This window comes from Gymnogyps californianus, chromosome 2 (assembly GCF_018139145.2).
Source record: "Gymnogyps californianus isolate 813 chromosome 2, ASM1813914v2, whole genome shotgun sequence".
Lineage (NCBI taxonomy): Eukaryota > Metazoa > Chordata > Aves > Accipitriformes > Cathartidae > Gymnogyps > Gymnogyps californianus.
Genome location: NC_059472.1, coordinates 99,317,179 through 99,336,876, shown reverse-complemented (window position 1 = coordinate 99,336,876; position 19,698 = coordinate 99,317,179). Strand labels below are relative to the sequence as shown.

The 19,698-nt window shown below is 39.2% G+C and overlaps 1 protein-coding gene across 1 annotated transcript in view; it reads left to right on the top strand.

The window, feature by feature from the left end:
* The window catches only part of KIF13A (kinesin family member 13A), a 117,512-nt gene that overhangs the window by 96,621 nt on the left and 1,193 nt on the right, over positions 1 to 19,698 (top strand). Inside the window, exons 27-39 of the mRNA XM_050890976.1 lie at positions 759 to 858; positions 950 to 1,076; positions 2,135 to 2,190; positions 3,472 to 3,596; positions 4,605 to 4,781; positions 6,057 to 6,149; positions 7,001 to 7,153; positions 7,565 to 7,642; positions 8,190 to 8,237; positions 8,681 to 8,786; positions 9,744 to 9,895; positions 10,443 to 10,547; positions 17,915 to 19,013. Coding sequence (XP_050746933.1) covers positions 759 to 858; positions 950 to 1,076; positions 2,135 to 2,190; positions 3,472 to 3,596; positions 4,605 to 4,781; positions 6,057 to 6,149; positions 7,001 to 7,153; positions 7,565 to 7,642; positions 8,190 to 8,237; positions 8,681 to 8,786; positions 9,744 to 9,895; positions 10,443 to 10,547; positions 17,915 to 19,013 — 2,419 coding nt within the window. The remainder of the gene's footprint in view (positions 1 to 758; positions 859 to 949; positions 1,077 to 2,134; positions 2,191 to 3,471; positions 3,597 to 4,604; positions 4,782 to 6,056; positions 6,150 to 7,000; positions 7,154 to 7,564; positions 7,643 to 8,189; positions 8,238 to 8,680; positions 8,787 to 9,743; positions 9,896 to 10,442; positions 10,548 to 17,914; positions 19,014 to 19,698) is intronic.

Genomic DNA, 19,698 nt, shown 5'->3' with positions numbered 1-19,698 from the left:
GACAGTCACAGTTTAGACAGTATAATAGAAGACTCATTTAAAAGGCGACGAAGGGCAGAACAGGAAATGCCTAAAAAAGTAAAACACATTTCAGACTTCTACATGGAAGACTTATTTCTAATAGGCAGCCTTACAGAAGTGAAACCAGTTAGGTGAGAATGCTGACATCCCTTAAGATAATGTATTAGGTTTTACAGCAATCTCAAAAATGTCAGTTAAGGTACTAACTTCTTGCGGGCTGTTTATGCGCTTCCTGACATATCACAGAGAAGAATGAACCAGATTTTCTGTGATACCACAAAGCATGATTGCATGATGGGTTTTGTTTGCATGAGAAATCTTTTAATTGCACTGATAGCAGCTGCTAGCAATGGAATTCTGTGCAGATTTGAGGGCGTACTGACCTGTCTAATCTTCAGGAGAACTTATGATTAACTGATGATGCCTGTTATTCCATACGCTATTAAAAAGTTTGATTGCCACTTCTGTGAGTAATTAGCCTATGGTGTATAATTCTGTTCAGCAACTGAGGCAGTCGCATTTTCTTTTCCTCCTGTTGGAATTTGAGACTTGAAAGCAAATAAGCTCCCATTCATGGGTGATGAGGTACTTAATCAGTGTGCATGTCATTTGGGGAAAAAAGTTTTCTGCATCATGCAAGCTGTTTAATATCAATTCTGATGAAATTATCACAAAATTCACTGCCCTTTAATCTTAACCACATAGCCTAATAACTTTCTTTTCTCTTTCCATGTTAGGAAGAAGATTTAAACTGTGTACGAGAAAGGTGGTCTGATGCATTGATAAAACGCAGAGAATACTTAGATGAGCAGATTCAAAAGATCAGCAATAAACAAGGTTTGAAGCTTAAAGTCCCTGTCATAAGTACTTTATTCCCTATACCACAAAAAATGTATCTCATATATAATACTAATATCTTTCACTGTAGAAAAATCTGAGGATGATCTAGAACGAGAAGCCCGGCTGGTCGAACAGTGGGTAGGGCTGACGGAAGAGAGGAATGCAGTGTTTGTTCCAGCACCAGGCAGTGGAATTCCCGGTGCGCCCGCAAATTGGTATGTTCAGAAAAACCATTGGAGTGGTTAGCTTTTTCTACATGAACATTGCATGCTACAAGGTAAAAATCTGAGGATGTTTTAGAGCTTTCTGTGTTTTCCTGTAATACTACAAATTACGCTCAGCTGGCAGAAGGCTAGAAGGTCAGGTGCTGGTTTGAATGTAAGAAACGTTTGCTTAGTTAACATATTACATAAAGTAGCTTTGAGACAGCTTTCAAGGTTTGAAAATCACTTTTGAATTTAACATAGTATTTTACAATTTTACAAAATTCTGAGAAAGTTATCCTGTAGTTTAACTCCTTTCAGAAAAGGAGTGGTTCAAAAATGAATGGTAGAACACGTGATAATTTCATTGATAAGGGGTGGGGAGGGAAGAAATTCTGATTTCAAAAGATGTGTTCTCTTCTGTTTCATTTGAATTTCTAATATATTTTTCTGTTAATTTCATTTAAATTTGTGTTTTAACTAAGATCATTGGAACTGACATGTGAAAATGAGGAATGCTGCATGGTAGATTTGGGAAAGTGTGGACAAGTCTCTAATCAAGTGTACACTGATGTCTCTGATAATACATAATATCTCTTCTTCCTTGGGTGAATGACGTAGTGATACTCTTTCTTTGCCATTTTTTCCCCTTATCCACTTGAAGTATGCTGCGGTCATACAGCTAGAAGTGTATTTATTGATATAAAGACTATGCCTTGCCAGTAGTTATATACCCAGTTGTTTGAAAGGTTGCTAACCTTTATGTATGAGATTACTACAACCAGTTAACTTTATAAGAAACAGAAAAGGATGTTTAAAACTGTCATCCTCACAGCAACTGAAATGTGCTGTGCGGTGTGAATTAAGTTTTGGCAAAGCACTACATTTAGCTGCATGTGTAGATAAACAAAATATTGTCTGTGCCACATAGGCATTCAGATTAGCCATCAAAATGTTGACAGCTCTAGTCATTGGTTACAGTTAATGAATCTTGCATGGGGGTCTGTTTGCCCAAATTAGCTTAGGTATGCATTTGCCTTCCTTGTTGACAGCAGTTTGTTTTGTTTCAGGATTCCACCTGCAGGAATGGAAACACATATACCCGTCCTCTTCCTTGATTTGAATGGTATGTTGTAACAGCAGATTAAGAAACCTGGGGGGGGGGGGGGGCGGGGGGATTAGTTTGGATCAATAAATTGATAAATGGAAGAATGAACCTGACATGTCTAAGAAATCAAACAAGTCCTGGCAATGGCACTGACTGATATGGCTTGTAAAATGTGTTTTCTTCTGATTCTGTATGTTGGAATGATTAAGCACAACTATTTAAAAATAAAAATTGGGGAACACATGAGTACAGGGATAGGCTGTACAACAGAAAATAGTGTAAGAGAGCAAGCTTAGTTTAAATCGAACAGCAGATAAAATCCTGTAAATGTTTTGATGTACAAATCCACATGTCATTAAAGCACTGATGGAGAATCTCCCAACGCTTTCAGACCTCCTTCCACTGAGGTATCTGTAGAGTCTTAAACAGCTGGTTTAACAAAGAGTGTGTTAGGACTACAATGAGCGTTTTGTTAGAGAATCTAAATGTTCTCCCTTTGAAGGTATTTAGTTTTACATGTGAGAAGACTATTGATATATAGTCTTAAGACACAGATACACACACTGTAAGCAACAAGAGACTAGAGTTAGCACCACGTTTAAGGACTGTTTAGGAAGCAAGTCTGTAAATATAAACTTGGACATAAAGCAGAGGAGGATCTGCAGGCCTTGTCACATCCAGCACTGCAGTGGGCTACTAGACATGTTTATATAGGCAACACATTAATACCTGCTTTAGAAGCTGCTTTTGGATAATGATATACACTCTTTCCTTCATCTGTGCTCACAAGGAATGTTTTTATTTGTTTTTTAATTATCAGCAGAGATTAGCAGACAGAAGATCAAATAGGAAATTTAAACAGATTGATGGATCATTGCACAACTTTTTTTTGTTTAGCTGAAAACCTAATGTAGCCAGAACTGCTATTCTCAATTTAAAGATTCCCTGATACATCAGAAGTGATTTAACTAAGAGGTGAGCTGGTTAGGCTGACAGGTGGATAAATCAGAACTTTTCTGGCTGGGTAAGTTAATGTTATGAATACCTAGAAATAGTTTTGAATTCCGTTTAGATTACGTGAGAATGTGTTCAGGTTGAGTCTTAGCCTGGTTTTACTTCCCTTCTTTTGTATGCTGAAATCGTCTTCAAAATACTGCATAGTAATAAGATTAATTAGGATTAAATGTATTATGAAATATGGGTAGGACTTTACTACAACTTTGTATTACAACTTTGCCTCTATATATTAATATCCTTTGGTATAAAACTATTTCATTCTTTGCACATTTGTTTCATTAGCTGATGACCTCAGTGCCAATGAACAACTTATAGGTCCCCATGCATCAGGAGTTAACTCAATACTACCAAAGGAGCATGGGAGTCCATTCTTTTATCTGCCGATCATAAAACACAGTGATGATGAGGTAAATTGTTAGCAAGCCTCCTTCTTGACAACTGCAGCTTATGTTAACACTTTTTTCTTATGTTTTATTTTCTACTTGTATGTATTTAATCATTATTACTATCTTTTTGTCTTAGAAGCACCATCTGTATCTAGTGCTGCCTTCATTTTCAGGCCTATTTATTTAGAATTTAAGAGGATATGACTTGTTAGCTCTTCTGCCTGAATTCAGAGGTGACAAGTCTTAGCTCTTCTTGGCAAAAGAATAATTCAGCTGCCTGACTCAAAATCCCTTTTTCTTCTTTCCTCACCCCTTCATCATTCCTCTTGCAGGCTCTTGATTCTTCAGAGAAAACTACTTAATTTATTATGCACACTGGGCGAAACTTAATAAAACCTTTTCCTTTGTAGTACACAATTACTTTTTAAAATATAAAGTTTGGGAATTGTTGGAAATGAATGGTTCTGAATCCATTTTGGAATTTCTTAACTCATTTATTCCATGTTCTGTGCCAACTCAGGCCATTGCTTAAGAGACCATTTCCAGAATAAATGGGATGCCGACATTGGGGAGGAGGCAGGGGGAAGGAAAAAGACATTCTGTGGGATGGGAGCATGTTAGTTCTGTATGGGCCGTTATAACCTAATGCAACACAGATGGAAAATTTGACATTGGATTTAATAAACTTCTAATACAGTTGCAATAGATTTTGTATTCCTTTCTCCAGTCTTGCTTCTGCTTTCCTTTCCATCTCTAGCTGTGTGAAGACTTCCTTTTGGGGCAGGGTTTGCACAGTGCAGGGATTGTGCTCACGATTGTTTTCCCCCAAATCTTAACACCTCTTTTATGCTTCTTCTGGTAAATTCCTTACTATGAAAAGGTTTGACTCCACTTTGTTCAATGATGCTTATTTTTCTCTCATTAAAGAATTGTTTTACTTCATGTTAAATCATTGCAAATTATACCTGTTGTTAGAGTAATTGAATCTTTGCTTTCCCTTTCCTTTCTCCACTTCATTTGTCTGCATAGGTTTCAGCCACTGCTGCTTGGGACTCTTCTGTCCATGATTCAGTGCACCTGAATAGGGTAACTCCTCAAAATGAGAGAATTTACTTAATAGTGAAGACTACTGTGCAGCTCAGCCATCCTGCTGCAATGGAACTGGTATTGCGCAAAAGGATTGCAGCCAATATTTATAACAAGCAGGTAATAAGTTTATATATTTTTTATTATTATTAATTTTGTTTCATATTCTTAATATTATGAATGTGTTTTCTTAGCTGCTTGCTTCATTTTGTTTAGTTTGGTCCTCCAATTCTTATGAAAGACAAATGAAAAATAGATTTTTATAGGTTGCAGTGAAGCTGTGCATTTCTGGTATATTCCTTTTGTACTGTCTGGTTTTAGCCTGAATTGGTTCAGAGTGTAACAGGTTCTCCTTTTGTAACAAAAAAGAAGTTTACCTTCTTGTCTATACAACTTGAAATGTTCTTTTGATTCAGAGAAGTTTGCAGTAACTTATCTAATATAGGGTCACTGTAGCCACTCTATTCCTGAAAGCATCTTTGAGGCCTTCAAATGTTCAGTGTAAACACAATAGATCTTTTTTTTTTCTTTGCTACTTTCTCTGTTAATTACAAACTAGGCTTGTTTCCCACCGCTACCCAAATGTATACATTCTTCTACCCCCTTTAACATGATGATTTTGGATGGGGTGTTTCCTTTCACCACAAGAGTGGTTGCTGTTGCCCTTGCTTTGCTGCTTCATGAGTTTAGACAATGAGATGCTCTCTGAAATTATGTTCCTTTCTGTTTCCCAGATAATTGAGACCAAGAGTGTATTTCAGAATTGCTTCAGATTTTGCAGTGCAATGGGGGGAGGAGCACAAAACAGCTGTTGTACTACTAAGCAACTTGCTAAGCAGCTGAATGCCACGCCTTTTTGCATTTGGCATATTGTCCTTTGCTAGTTCCGTTTGTCTGAAATCCCATATTAGATGAAAGTTAAGTTTACAGTTAGTGATGTAAGAGCTAAGTAACCTGACAATGAAGCGTGGTAAGCTTGTGACTACAACAGTGAAAACTCTGGTTACTATTTCAGCTATGGCTAGAAAGCAGAGTTATGCTTTGCTGTTGCAGAAGGAATTTTCTACCTGTTGAACAGGTGGCTGACGAAACGAGAAACATTAGAGACTTCTTACAGCTAGAGTTTCGCTGTTACAAGTTACTACATGAGGATAGAGCATCAGTGCAAAACAGGAGGAAACTGTTACTGATTGAACTTGGTAGCATTGTGTACTGAGTGCAGGGCTGTAACGAGTACTTAAAGGATCATTAATGCTAACAAGGAACTTACTAAATTATGGTCCTACAAAATGTGCTTTCGTGGTAAAATAATTTTTTGCATTGTGACCTTTTATTTCTTAGGATGTCATAAATAATCATTATCGAAACAATAATTGAAAATTACTTTGTTTCTAGAGTTTTACCCAGAGCCTGAAAAGGAGAATATCCTTGAAAAATATATATTATGCCTGTGGAGTGACCTATGAAATAGTATCCAATATACCAAAGGTAAATTATACCATATTTCTCTGGTAAATTCACTGAAAGGAACAGAATGACCTACTGCAGTGGGTGATACTGATTGGGAAGTAAATGTCATGCTTTGCTAAGAGGAGGCAGCTTCCCAAAGTGTATATCCTGCAGTTCACTGGTGAGATCATGTTTATCTTTAAACAGTTGAGAACTGTAGGGATTTTATTTTCTCTTCTACCGTGTTTAACTGAGTTCTTGTAGTAGAGCTATTTTTGAAATCATATTAGTGTCTACAGAGAGAATATAGAGGGTACTCGGAGGGATGTTCAGGTCAGTGGAAACAGAACAGCTAGGAAGATGAGTTCGCAGGAATATAAATTGCTTTTTATAGAAAAAGCTTGCACAAATTGTAAATCTACTGTAAAATTTAAAGCTAAACAAACTGGACAAATGAAAATATAAATAGTCTTGTCGCCATGTAATTGTCACTTTTGTGCGGTAGTACTTAAAATTTAAACTCTAGGGAAATCACACAGAATATCTAAGATTTGGGAAGAAAGTTGCATTTACTTGCCTAGGAAGTTGTCATTAGTTAATCCTTAATGTATGCGATTTCAGGTTATATATGCATTATTTCTAGAAGTACATCATTGACTACAGCAAATGTGCAAAACTTCTCCCAAGTGTGACCTCTTCTTAGTTCAGCGTCATTTACATTTGTATTGAAAAGTCCTGGATCATTGATTGTAATTGGGATTACTGATTAAGTTAAGGATTATCAATTCAAATTTTTTTCTGGATTGAGATGATCTAAAGAAGTGAATTAATACATTAAAAACAATAGGCTTTAATTTTTAAAAACTTCAGTAGTGTAACTTGTAATTTAGGCTACAGAAGAAATTGAGGATCGTGAGACCTTAGCGCTGATGGCCGCAAGGAGTGAGAATGAGGGCACATCCGATGGTGAAACATACATTGAAAAATACACACGTGGTGTGCTGCAAGTGGAGAACATTTTGAGCCTTGAACGACTAAGACAGGCAAGGAAAAGGCACTTCTTGCACCTTTTGAACTGGATTATGAGAATTCAAGTAGAGATGACTGATCTTTTAAAACTGTTAAGTGTTGGTTGTTTTTTAGTTTGGGTTTTTTTAGAGAACGTGGGATGGATAAGCGTAAGACTAAGTTACTTCTGTGAAATACAGAGTTCCAATAGTGGTGGGTCTAGTAACCGTAGCTGGCAGTGGTGTAGTATGCAGAACCTGAACAGGCGAAGACCAAAGAATGAATTTCAGATACAGATTTTGATGGTTGTGTGTGCAAATTAAGATTTATAAATGCAAGCCCTGTTTGCTGCTGTTAGCCACACTGAAAAAAGTTTCTGTCCTGCTTGATCATTTCTCATGAGGAGACCATGGCATTGGTTTTAGTGTGTTCTTTTATTTACACAGGCGGTCACAGTCAAAGAGGCACTCTCCACCAAAGCAAGGAACATCCGCAGAAGCATCAGCACTCCAAATGTCCACAATGTAAGGACCCTTTATCCTCTGGTAAATTAGTACTAATGGGGCAGGGGGGTGCTGTTTGTGTGCTGATGGAATGCTTGCACAATGTGATATGGTAATGATTATTCTGAGCTAGGACTAAGCAACCTGTAGGAAAATTGTCATGAATGAAAATGAGTCACTCGAAACCCCTCCCCACAACTGTCTGTCCTAGGAGATGATAAAGTTGACAGGGAGGTGGGAGGGTTGGTCGAAACTCTTCTCCTTTTATTAAGGGTATTTGTTTTGGAAGTAGTTTAGGATGACAACTGCCCTAATTCAGATAACTTTTACTTCAAAGTCCCTTTAACTTTTTTCATAGTGTAAGGGATAGTTTCCATTTTGTGCCTTTTATGTGTTCTCCTATCACCCGCTCATACAGCACAAACATAGCTGCTTTATAAATAATCTTATCTGAAAAGAGAGAACAGAAAAGTTGTTAGGACTAAATGGTCACAGTGTTTCCTCAAGGCATTATATTTTATAAATAAAAGGTAGGCATTTTGTCATTCTGCCTTTTGGTGTTCTGTAGGTATCCTGTAGCCGACTAGATCTTTCTGCCTGTGATGAAGATGATAAGGTACGTAAATCTGACAACAAACGGCACACATTATCAGATTTTTTTCCCCCTCTTTGAAGCAAAATGTATTTGAGAATTGAAAAAAAATAGGAAAACAGTGTTTCTAATGGTGTGTTTACATAATATATCTTCAAAATGCTGCACTAATTATGTATTATTTTGAATTAAACCTTCTTGTCCTCTGCTCTTCATATTATAATTGTAGAAACTGATATTTAAGAAGGGGGAAGTTATCGCAAAACTTAATATACTTCACTGAAAAGCTAATTAGCTTCTAAACAATCCATTTGTGTGAGATAGAAAATTGTCTTAAGTCAGTAACTTGACATTCCTTCAGTTTTGTTTTTTTGTTTTTTTTTTTTACACTTACCTTTGAGTTTACCTATTAATTTTTCCATGTTTGCCTGTATCAGCATGCATATTTATGTATTTTTGTTTCTTAGGGTTGGTCTGAAAGTCACCTAGATATATCTGACTGTTCTTCCAGTTATCAAGATGTATCATGCTATGGTACTTTACCCAGGGAGTCACCTCGCAAGAGCAAAGATGGCAGTGGTGAGACTTTAAAGTATATACGTAATGATGGTGTTTGTGGTTTTTAATTACTGCATTAAACTAGAAATTAAATTCTCAGTACTCTTTTCCTACTAAATGCATGATCCAGCTTCTTGCTTTAGCAGCTAAACATAATCTTGGAAGTAGGGGAGAAAGGGAGAAATGCATGAAGACATCCAGGAAAGGATGGGAAGTTGGGGGTGTCCAAAAAACCAAGAGGAGGGCAGAAGAACAAGCTAAATGTGAATCAAAACAGTAGAAGGAAAAAAAAAAAAGAAACAAAAAGGAGCTGCTGTTATTTTATGAATTTGAAAATGAAGATGCTTTTGTTAAAGTGGGAAGGGTCCTTTTGCAGGTTCTTTACGTGATTTGGATATTTGCTCTGCCATGTCAGTGTGTCACAGGTGCCTTGTTTTCTTCAGCTCAAATTGTAACACGCTCTTCTTGATCAGGCAATACAGGTAGAGATCCTGCTGCAATAAAGCGGGACTGAGAGTTTATTCATTGCTTCCTTGCCTATCATTTCCTTTTTGATCATCCTGATCGTGTAGGATTGCTGGCTTGGTTCCAGGGCAGAATTGCAGTGTTGTGGGCAGAGGTGAGGTGAGGCACAGGAAGCAGAGAGCTGTCAGTTCCAGTTTCAAGGACACTTCGCACTGGTTTTATGACTGAGATGAAAAGGAGAAATATTGGAGCCTCAGAATGGAGGGGGCAGATACTGCTATTCTCTGATTTCCTTCTGTTTCCAGACCTCTCAGAGGGACATAATCTCCCCTCGTCGAGCTCTGCATTATCTCATGCTTGGGCCAGTGGTTGACTACTAAAACGTTGACATTTTTCTGTAGGCAGCAACTTGCCAAATGCATGGCTTAACCTTCAGTTATATTGGCTTATGCTCTTGCAGTCAAGATATGAAGAACTGAAATACAATATTTTTGCTTTTTTACCTAGGTGGTGTAGCAGAGAATTCCCATGCTTTAATGGCCAGCCCTTTTAAAGCATTTTCTCCTCAGCCACCAAAGTTTTTCAAGCCCTTAATGCCAGTGAAAGAGGAACATAAAAGGAAGACCCCGCTTGAAAGCCGACCTCTACTTAGTCAAGAGGTAATCTTTGAAAACCACCTGGTTTTTTAAAGGAGATCAAGTGATTTTGTGTACTTGGCAAATCGTTTGCAGCATGCATCTGTTGCAATGGAATTTTGTAATTCTCTGGTAAAATTAATAAGGCTGTTCTTTATATGTGGTGGGGTTTTGGTGTTTGTTTTTTACCTGAAATACTGGGGTTTTTTTTCCACTTCTTGGTAAGTATTCTCCTTTACAGGGTACTTATGTTCTATTTTAAAGTAACAGTAACCTGAATTTTTTTTTTCTCCAGCAAGATATTGATGTGTTTTTTTCATAGATAAAACATAATTCTGTGAAACAGTGTTCTCGGGTGGTTATAATTCTGACCTTTATTCCTCAACCTAAAACTCTGTTGGGAGGAGCGCATGAGTTTCTCTATCTATTAACTTGAATTCTGATGTATATATCTGGCCAGCATGGGTGTTTTGCTTTCATCATGTCCTACTGCCTTTCTAACTTGCATGCATTTAGCGCTGTGGTCAGAGCTGTGGTTTGTGCGATGTGTTGTGTGTCTTAACCTTTGCAGAGCATGCCTTCATCTCAGGTGCGTTGCGCTGGCTGTGTTGTGCCTTCAGGAAGTAATGCCAGCAGCATGCCTGTAGAAAGCAATAGCATACGTGAGGAAAAGATTGTAAGTTTTGTACCAGTTTCTGTTATGAGGCCTGGTGGTGGGCTTAGGGCCATTTGGTGGCGGGCTTAAGGCACTTACGGTACTGCAGCAGAAAAAAGGTGTAATGTGGGTATGATCACTTGTGATTGATTGTAACTAATGGTTATAATGAACAGTTGCTTGCCTGGCTTGCATATGCAGTCTGTCATTGGAACTAACTCAATTGGGGTTTTGCATTTTGTTTTTTTTGTTTTGTTTTGGGTTTTTTGTTTTTTGTGTTTTGGGTTTTTTTAATGTTCGTATGTGATTTGTCTTGGGGGGTGGGTGGGAGAGGGGAGGCTTTAGTTTTCACAAGGCACAAATGATCAAGTAGAGGGTGGTTTAGTGAACCATGTTGTTGTCACTCTAATATACCTTGTATGTTACCCAGATTTTGTGACTATACCCCAGAGTAAATGGAATGATCCCATTTGGTGTAAGTAACCATGCATTTAGGTGTGGGTACACTATAAAAAGCTTCTCATTGCCTGATGTGGAAGTAATATGACTAAAATAAGATTGCCGCTTTTAATTAACCCGCAGCCTGTCTTCATCATAATTCAGACGGTGAATTGAGGTGGAGGGCTTTTATTTTAATTTTCACCTGCCAAATCCTTTTCTCACTGCTGCTTCAACAAAAGGCGTATCATCATTTCTGCTGTATGGTGGACTCAGTTTTTGGGCTGTGGAACATGGCTGTAAATACTTGCTTTAATCAGAGCTTTAGATTTAAAATTCAGAACTTTCAAATTATTTCCCATAAGTATTATAGGCCTCTTTTACCACAAAGTGCTAGTGATGGATTCTTCCTGTTCAACAGTAATTTTCATTCCTACCATATAGCCAAGCCATTAAAAAATCTGTTCTGGATTTCTAATGCTGTTTTGTAGGTTGTTATACCAAAATATCCCAAGTGTTATGATGTATGTATTTGAAGCTTGGCTGCTGGTTTTGGGTAGCAGCTGTTTTACTCTCAATCACGTTAATTTTCCATAAGGTAGCTGACGTGCTGACTCACACAGAGTCACTGATACAAATAGCATGAATGTGTTTGGAAGACAAAGTCTTCTAGTGGGTTTAAAAACATCCCTTGGAAACTAAATTGTTACAAAATTTTCCATAGCAACTTCAGGGCAGTTTTAATCCCTTGAGTAAAAACAGGGTCGCACCCCATGCATGCCCTGAATTAACCCAGGCATTTGCCGGTGCTGCTTTCCAAAGATAAGCAGAAGCTTTCAGAGCTGGAGAAGGACAACATCCTGCACCAGGCTTTTCCAGTTAGAATGGAACTAATTCATTGAACACTGTAAACCTGCTGTAGCCAACAGGGCCCTGGAAAGAGCTGTTCTTTCAATTCTCAGCTGCTTGCTCCTACCCTTGCACTGACTTCTCCCTTGCATCAACATAGCTTTTTGTTTGGTTGCATAGTAAGTCAGATCAAGGGAACTGATCCATCCAGCTGATGGCTAGACTACCACAGAGTTGTATTTCATTTGTATCTACTCCCCTGTCTGATCACCTTATAGACACTTGAGTGGGTACCGGGGAGGCAGGCAAGAACTAGCAGCCACTAGTGGGGAGGAGGTTGAGACGGCTGCTTTGCGTAGCCCTGCCAGCTTATGGTGTCAGGTTTATCAAATGATGGCTTCTGGGGTTTTTTTATCACTTTAGGAAGGAAGCCTTTGTAAGATGTAGGCTTCCCAGGCTACCCCGCATTTTTCAGAGCTGGAGCAGGTCTACGTTTTAACTAGGCTGGAGTATAAATTTCACACATTTGAATGAATAGTGCTCTCAGAACGAATTCAGAGATTACGCTAGGGCAGTATCACGGCTCCACATGAAACTTCAGCTGTCTGCTCCTCTCTACCTGATTTGTAGTGAAGTTTTCACATTATTAATCAATACTGTACACGATCGTTCCAAGGTACAGAGCCTCATACTCCTAATTAATCACTGGATGATTGATGTCACTTCAGGTGTGATGCTGAATTGCATCTTACTGCATGTAAAAAATGCCGTAGAAATAAAGTGACTAAACATACAGGATGCTATTTTAACTAGACTGATGTTCTGCATCTAAGTAGGCATAAGAATGATGTTTGGCTTTTTTCTCATGTTTCTGTGGGATCTGTACTTAACTTTCCTTGAATATTCAAAACATGTGTCAAAGGAAGGAAAAAAAAAAAGCAGTTAACAAAAAATATTTTTATTCAGTTGGCCTCAAATAGAGCATTCGACCTAAAATTTCAGACAGTACTTCCACATGCGTTTAATATTGCAACTATGTCAAAACAGCATGACATAAGGGCATGCTCTATATAATACGTGAGTACAGTGGCATATGTTAAGGTCATATGCAATGTTTTCATATTGAGTGTATTTTAATACTGCCTGTAATTAACACGTCTAAGAGGGGGTTGGCTAAATCCTCCTAGCGGACGATGAAAATTGAAGCACCAGTGAAGCAACCACTAAATAAGTATTACTGATTTTTAAATTAGTAAAATAGGAACTAGCGTCTTTGAGGTTACTTGAGAGCTATAATTTAGGGATCTGAAAACTCGGATACTTTAACTTTTAACTACACAGTATGTTTGTTACAAAGCAGGTGTAGGGAAGCTGCTCTGTGTTCTTGCTTACTTTGCTTCTGTTATTGCTAAATCTTGACGTATAGTCTTCTCTCCTTCGTTCTTGCTGGCACATTCTTACTGTTATCAGTTCCTAAATCTGTTTTTCATTATAGTCTTTCTGTTACTTCCCAAGGAAGTGACTGCAGTGTCTTTACCAATTTTTCAATTATTTTATCTTTATTTCTACCAATAGCCTGAGCAGTACAAGGTGGCTTCCGTCTTTTTTCCCCCATATCTTACATCCACAGGAATTTGAAGAACCCTGAAATTGCTTTGTTCTGGAATTTCCCAATCGGGAAGCTCAAGAGGAGCTTTGAAAGGAAATCTTTCTTGTCCCCACAAGGGGCATCTTTTGTCTGTCACAAGGTGATGTCTCGTCACCTATTCGCAGCATTCTTCACAACCCATGTTCTAGTAATAAGACTGCTTCTCTGTACCCTAGCTTTTGTATTTACGATGATAGATAACCCTGAAACGACACACGACTGGCAGTGTGGTTACTTGTTTGACTTTTCCTAATCAAGTCACCAATGTCTGTGTGTCTGTAGAGCCATTTCTTAGTTACAGCACCTCTTGTCCAGCCTGATTCTGAACAGGGACCCTGTGTGTAGTAAGGTTTCTTTTTTCAGTCAAGTGAGATATCTTGCAGGATTTGAAGGAGGAGAAAAGAACTCTTACAAAAATGCCTTTTGGTTTCAAGTGGATGTTTAGCTAGTATTCCTTTCATGAAATGCTTATTGGTTTGGAGTTCATGTAATATCTTAAACCCACTGTATTTGATAAACGCTAGAGTTTGTAATATTTTGAAAACAACAAACTACAAGGTTCTGCATAGAGCAAAACTTACTTTTGCATAAGTAAGAAGGGTGAAAGGGAAGGAGTAAGCAGAATAACTGAGAAAAGGTCCCTCAGAGACGAGCAACGGGTGTACTCCAATATGCAAAAAAGATGGTTTGCATAATGCTTTAGTGCTTGGAAGGGTACTCATAGTCCCAATAAAGTGGATATGAATTTTGTCCTTTACTGTTAAAGGGACTACCTGTAGATTTCAGATCTAAAGAACAAGGTTTTCAATAATATAAATCATTTCAATAGTCTTCTGTGACATTTCGTAACACAATCACTTCTCTGCAGAGAAATAAATAATTTCAAAATAAAGCCTTCATCCAAATTCTGTATGAGAAATAACTCTGAAGCAGAGCTGTAAAAACTAGTAAGCAAAGGATGCCAAGGCTTTACTTGAGCAATTAGTAATAATCTGAAATCTGGTTGGATTTGTCAGATAGACAACTAGAGCCATCTTCAGATACTGATTGCTCTGCCAAAAAAAATTTATATTATTGGAAATCTTGATTCAGCTTAAGAGGCCGTTCTGCGTGCATAGTATGACTGACATATCTGCTATGATCTTGAACATGGTGGGAATGGAAATGAGACCTTGTTTATACATAAGGGCCATAGTGAGTAGTGATCATGTTTATCCTGCATTTTTTGAAGTCATTTAGAACATCTTTACAGTTCTTTTTTTAAAAAAATCAAACAAAAACTGGGGGGAAAAAACCACCTCCAGGTTAGGAGAAAGATCTTGTCACATGAGCATCTGTTTCCTGATATATACCTATGAGGATGAATGGGGCAGGGGAACTGGTCACAAATGACTTGAAGGCCAGCGTACTCAATGCATTCTTTACTTCAGTCTTTATCTGTAAAACTAGCCTTCAGGAATCCCAAGCCCCTGACATCCATGGGAAAGTGTGGAACAAGGAAGTCTTACCCTTGGTAGAGGACCACCAGGTTGGGGAGCACTTAAACAAACTGTATGTTTTTTAAGTAAACATACCCACGAGTGCAGAGGGAGCTGGCTGATGTTATCGCAAGGCCGCTCTCAATTATCTTTGAATGTCATGGCAATTGGGAGAGGTTCCTGAAGACTGGAAGACAGCAAATATCACTCCTGTCTTCAGGAAGGACAAAGAAAAGAAAGATTCAGCAAACTACAGACTGGTCAGCCGCACTTCTGTCTCTAGGAAGGTGATGGATAAAATCCTCCTAGAAAGCATTTCCAAACACATACAGGACAAGAAGGTGATTGGGAGTAGTCAGCATGGGTTTACAAAGGGGAAATCATGCTTGACCAACCTCAGTTGCCTTCTACAATAAGGTGACTAGCTTGGTGGATGAGGAGAGAGCAGCGGATGTTGTTTACCTTGACTTTAGTAAAGCTTTTGACACTATCGCCTATAACATCATCATAGATGGGCTGACAAAGTACAGGTTGGATAGGTGAACAGTGAAGTGGATCAAAAACTGGCTGAATGACTGGGCCCAGAGGGTTGTGATCAGAGGTGCAAAGTCCTGTTGGAGGCCAGTAACAAGCAGTCTACTCCAGGGCTCAGTACTGGGGCCAGTACTGTTCAACACCTTCATTGATGACCTGGATGATTGGACAGAGTGCACCCTCAGCAAGTTTGCAGATGATACAAAACTGGGAGAAGTGGCTGATACACCAGAGGGTTGCGCTACTATTCAGAGAGACCCCAACAAGTTGGAGAACTGGGCAGAGAGGAATCTCATGAGGTTCAACAAGGGGAAATGAAAAGTCTTGCATCCGGGGAGGAATAACGCCAGGCACCAGTACATGTTAGGGGCTGACTGGCTGGAGAGCAGCTTTCCCTAGAAGTACCTTGAGGTCCTTGTGGACAACAAGCTGGCCGTGAGCCAGCAATGCACCCTTGCAGAAGAGAAGACCAACAGTATACTGGACGTTGCCAGCAGGTTGAAGGAGGTGATCCTTGCTCTCTACTCAGCACTAGTGAGGCCGTATCTGGAGTACTGTGTCTGGTCCTGGGCTCCCCAGTACAAGAAAGATGCAGACTCGCTGAAGTGAGTCCGGTGCAGGGTTACAAAGCTGATTAATGGCTTGGAGCATCTGACACGTGAGGAGAGGCTGGGAGAGCCGGGACTGTTCAGCCTGGAGGAGACCAGGCTCAGGGGCATCCTATCAATGCATAAAAATACCTGATGGGAGGGAATGAAGACAAGGCAGACTCTTCTCAGTAGTGCCCAGTGACAGGACATGAGGCAATGGACACAAATTAAAGCACATGAGATTCTATCTGAACACAAGAGAACATTTTTTTTACTGTGAGGGTGGTCAAACACTGGAATGGGTTGTGCAGAGAGAGGTGGTGGAGTCTCCATCCTTGGAGAAACTCAAAACCCACCCGACTGGACATGGTCCTGGACAATCTGCTCTGGCTGACCCTGCTTAAGCAGGGGGTTTGGACTAAATGTCCTCAAGAGGTGCCTTCCAACCTAAACAATTCTGTGATTATTCTGACGTGCAAACTGAACAAACCTGGTTTGCTCTCTGTGTATTTGAAGCTTTGTTGTACAAAGTTATTTGAGCAGTCTTGGTTGTTATGAAGTACAGGAAACATTTTCAAGAGGATGTTTATCTTAAACTTGATGTATTGGTTCTCAATGCATTGGTCATCTGGTTAAGTATTGTGCTTTTCTTTTTCCGTCGGTGATTCATGGCAGGTGTCTGAAAGCATGGCCCTACTTTAGATATCACACCGGATCTGTCTTGATCAGTAGTTGAAATCCATGATGCAGATAAAGGAATAGAGAATCAATAGATGCTCGAGTTCCTCTAAACTTCAAGTACTTCAGCAGTTTTTTTTTCTGAAAATATTATTCTTTCTAGTAAGAATTTGCTGTAAACTAACCATTTTAATATATGTGCGTGTACACATAGATGTGTGTGTACATATATACACATATGTTTATATATGCATACATATGTATAAAGAAATACATATATTTATATGGAAAAATGAAGTACTTAAAAAGCATCCATGTGGAGTCCTGCCTGCAGTATTTTATATTGGGGGAGGAGCACAACCATGTTTCTGGGGTTTTTTTCAGATGCATCTTCACAGACTGAAGTCCTCAGCTTCAGATGGACTCTGTGAAAGCCACATTTGTGGGCTGGTCACAGTGCATCACCACTCATTATCAAAGGGAAATTCAGGGAGCTACCTCCAAAGTCTGATTAGTGTTGATTAGTGTCAGTTATTTCCCTCCAAACACATACATGTATGCACACAAATGCTTCCTTGAAGCATTCCTTGATCCTTTTGCCCTTATTTTCAAACATCGTGAACGTGTTCAGGTGTGATAGCTAGAGGTAAGCAAAAATTATTTAGTCTCACTGGTATCAGATTTAATAGAAAATCCCATTGTGCAGGATAGTTTTTAATAATCAATATTTTAATAATCAGTATTGCAGTGGAGACCCTGTAAGGCCTCTTCCATTCATATTTATGTTTATCTTGTTAGGTGGTCAATTAGCTCTATAGAATACCTTCAATAGATTTAATTAGTCTAAATCATGGGAAAAAAGTTTGTGATGAAAATATGTAAACATATGACTTCTTCATGTTGTGAGCTTTCCTTTTGCCAAACTTTATTGCTTTATATTTTCTGAACTACTTAGAATTTATCTTTTATTTTCTAAAAATTGAAGAGCTCAGTGTAGACAGGATATGTTCCCAGCAGCTCTTTTCAGAGTTGTCTTCCATTCTTCAATTGAAGAATATTAAAGGTATATATTTCTTCAAGCTCAGAAAGGAAAAAATCAAGGAAGGTTTGTTTATTTTGAAAACTTGACTGTTGTAGGTTCCTAATCCCACGCAACTCTCTCTCCTTTTGCAGGACTCCGAGGAGGAAGACAGTGAGGTGGAGGCCATTAATAAGAAGCTGATAAGTCCACAAAATTTTCAAAATTTCCGGCCTTACGTACCGGAGGAGTTTGCTGACTTCAGTGTTTACAATGCTAGCCTGGAGAACAGGGAATGGTTTTCTTCTAAATCAGACTTCATGAGTTCACGTGTTCTTGAGAAAGAGGTATCCCGCAGCCCCACCACTAGCAGTATTACTAGTGGCTACTTTTCCCACAGTGCCTCTAACGCTACTCTGTCTGACATGCTTGTTCCCTGTAGTGATAGCACAGACCAGCTAGCCAGTCACATGAAGGAGCTGGACTCTAATGATCCCTCAGGATCATCTCTTGCACATGATGTAAGATCTTCGAACAAGGAATGTCGAGAGTCAGAAAAGGAGTTAGCGAGAGAAAAGTTGCCTGTGTTACCACTGAAAGAAAACAGTGCCTTAACGGAACAGGTACCACTGTCCCTCGACGCCACTGACAGAGACTCTCAGCAGTTACCCAGAGCTGGATCATTTTCAGCTTTAAGTTCCTCAGATGGCAAAAATGCCTGTCATACAATTGAATTTTCAGCGCGTGAAGCAACAGTTGAGCACACGACAGACATTCTGGAAGATCACTCCTTTACAGAGTTCATGGGCGTCGAAGATGGAAAGGACTTTGACCATTCGACAGCTCCGCAGTCGTGTTCCCTTGTGTCCTCTAACGGAGTGAGTTCCTCGGAGTTACCCCGAGGCACTGAGAAGGAGCAGAGCACGTGTGTGGGCCAGCTGGGCTCTGCAGCAGCAGGCAGCCTGCTGGCAGACGCTGTGGAAGGTCCTTTGTGTTCTGTGCTGGTAAAAGAGACTTCAGACCCTGAGACTTATCCTGATACTTCCGTAGATGATTTTATTGGGAAGGACCACTTGGATGGTTCTGATTGTGAAGAAGGTGCTTCTGCAGATCAAGCCCACGTCTTGCCTAGCTGGGTGGCAGTGGGTGAACAAGTCTGTGTTGGAAGTAATAAGATGGGCACGGTGAGATACGTTGGAACGGTGGATTTTTCAGCTGGAATCTGGGTTGGAGTTGAACTAAATGTTCAGCTGGGTAAGACTAAATGTGGTCTGGGTTTATCTATGCAGTTAGTGTGATCTGTTTTTAAAGTTAAACTACAATCATATGCTGTTCAGTCTTGGGAAATACCCCTTAATTTCGTATAGGCTTGGAATCTGATACACCCAGTTCTAGGCTGTCTGTTCATAGGAATACTTTGCTAAGGGTTAATTTTTTACTGTCTTAAAGCCCTGTTCTTCTCACTTTATGCAGAATAATGCTTTTGCATGTTGTGGTAGTTTCCCGTTGGTACCCATCTATTTTTATAGATCAGAAAAACAAGCAAAGTCTAAAATTGGCAGATTTTTTAAAATCAACATGCATGTTCGTGGGCAGTACTAACAATGGACATCACTTGACAAATAGGTTTGCTGTCTGTAGCTTTCAGGGATTCCCCCCCCCCCCCCCCCCGACTCAGGAAAGCTTAGTTACAGAGCACAGGTTTTCCTTAACTTCAATTCAATGGGGTCAGAAAAAGCCAATGCTCTGCAAGTGTTAAGAGACTCCTACAGAAATGCTACAGACCTTTTAAAAAGATGATGGTTTTAGTGGTTTAATAGGTATTAACACTGATACTAGAAGTTTCTCTGGCAGCTAAGTTTTAAGCTTTGTAAGCAATTGGTTTTGAGGATAGTTTATTTTGTAAAATGAACAAATGTTTGACTTTTTAAACTGTTAG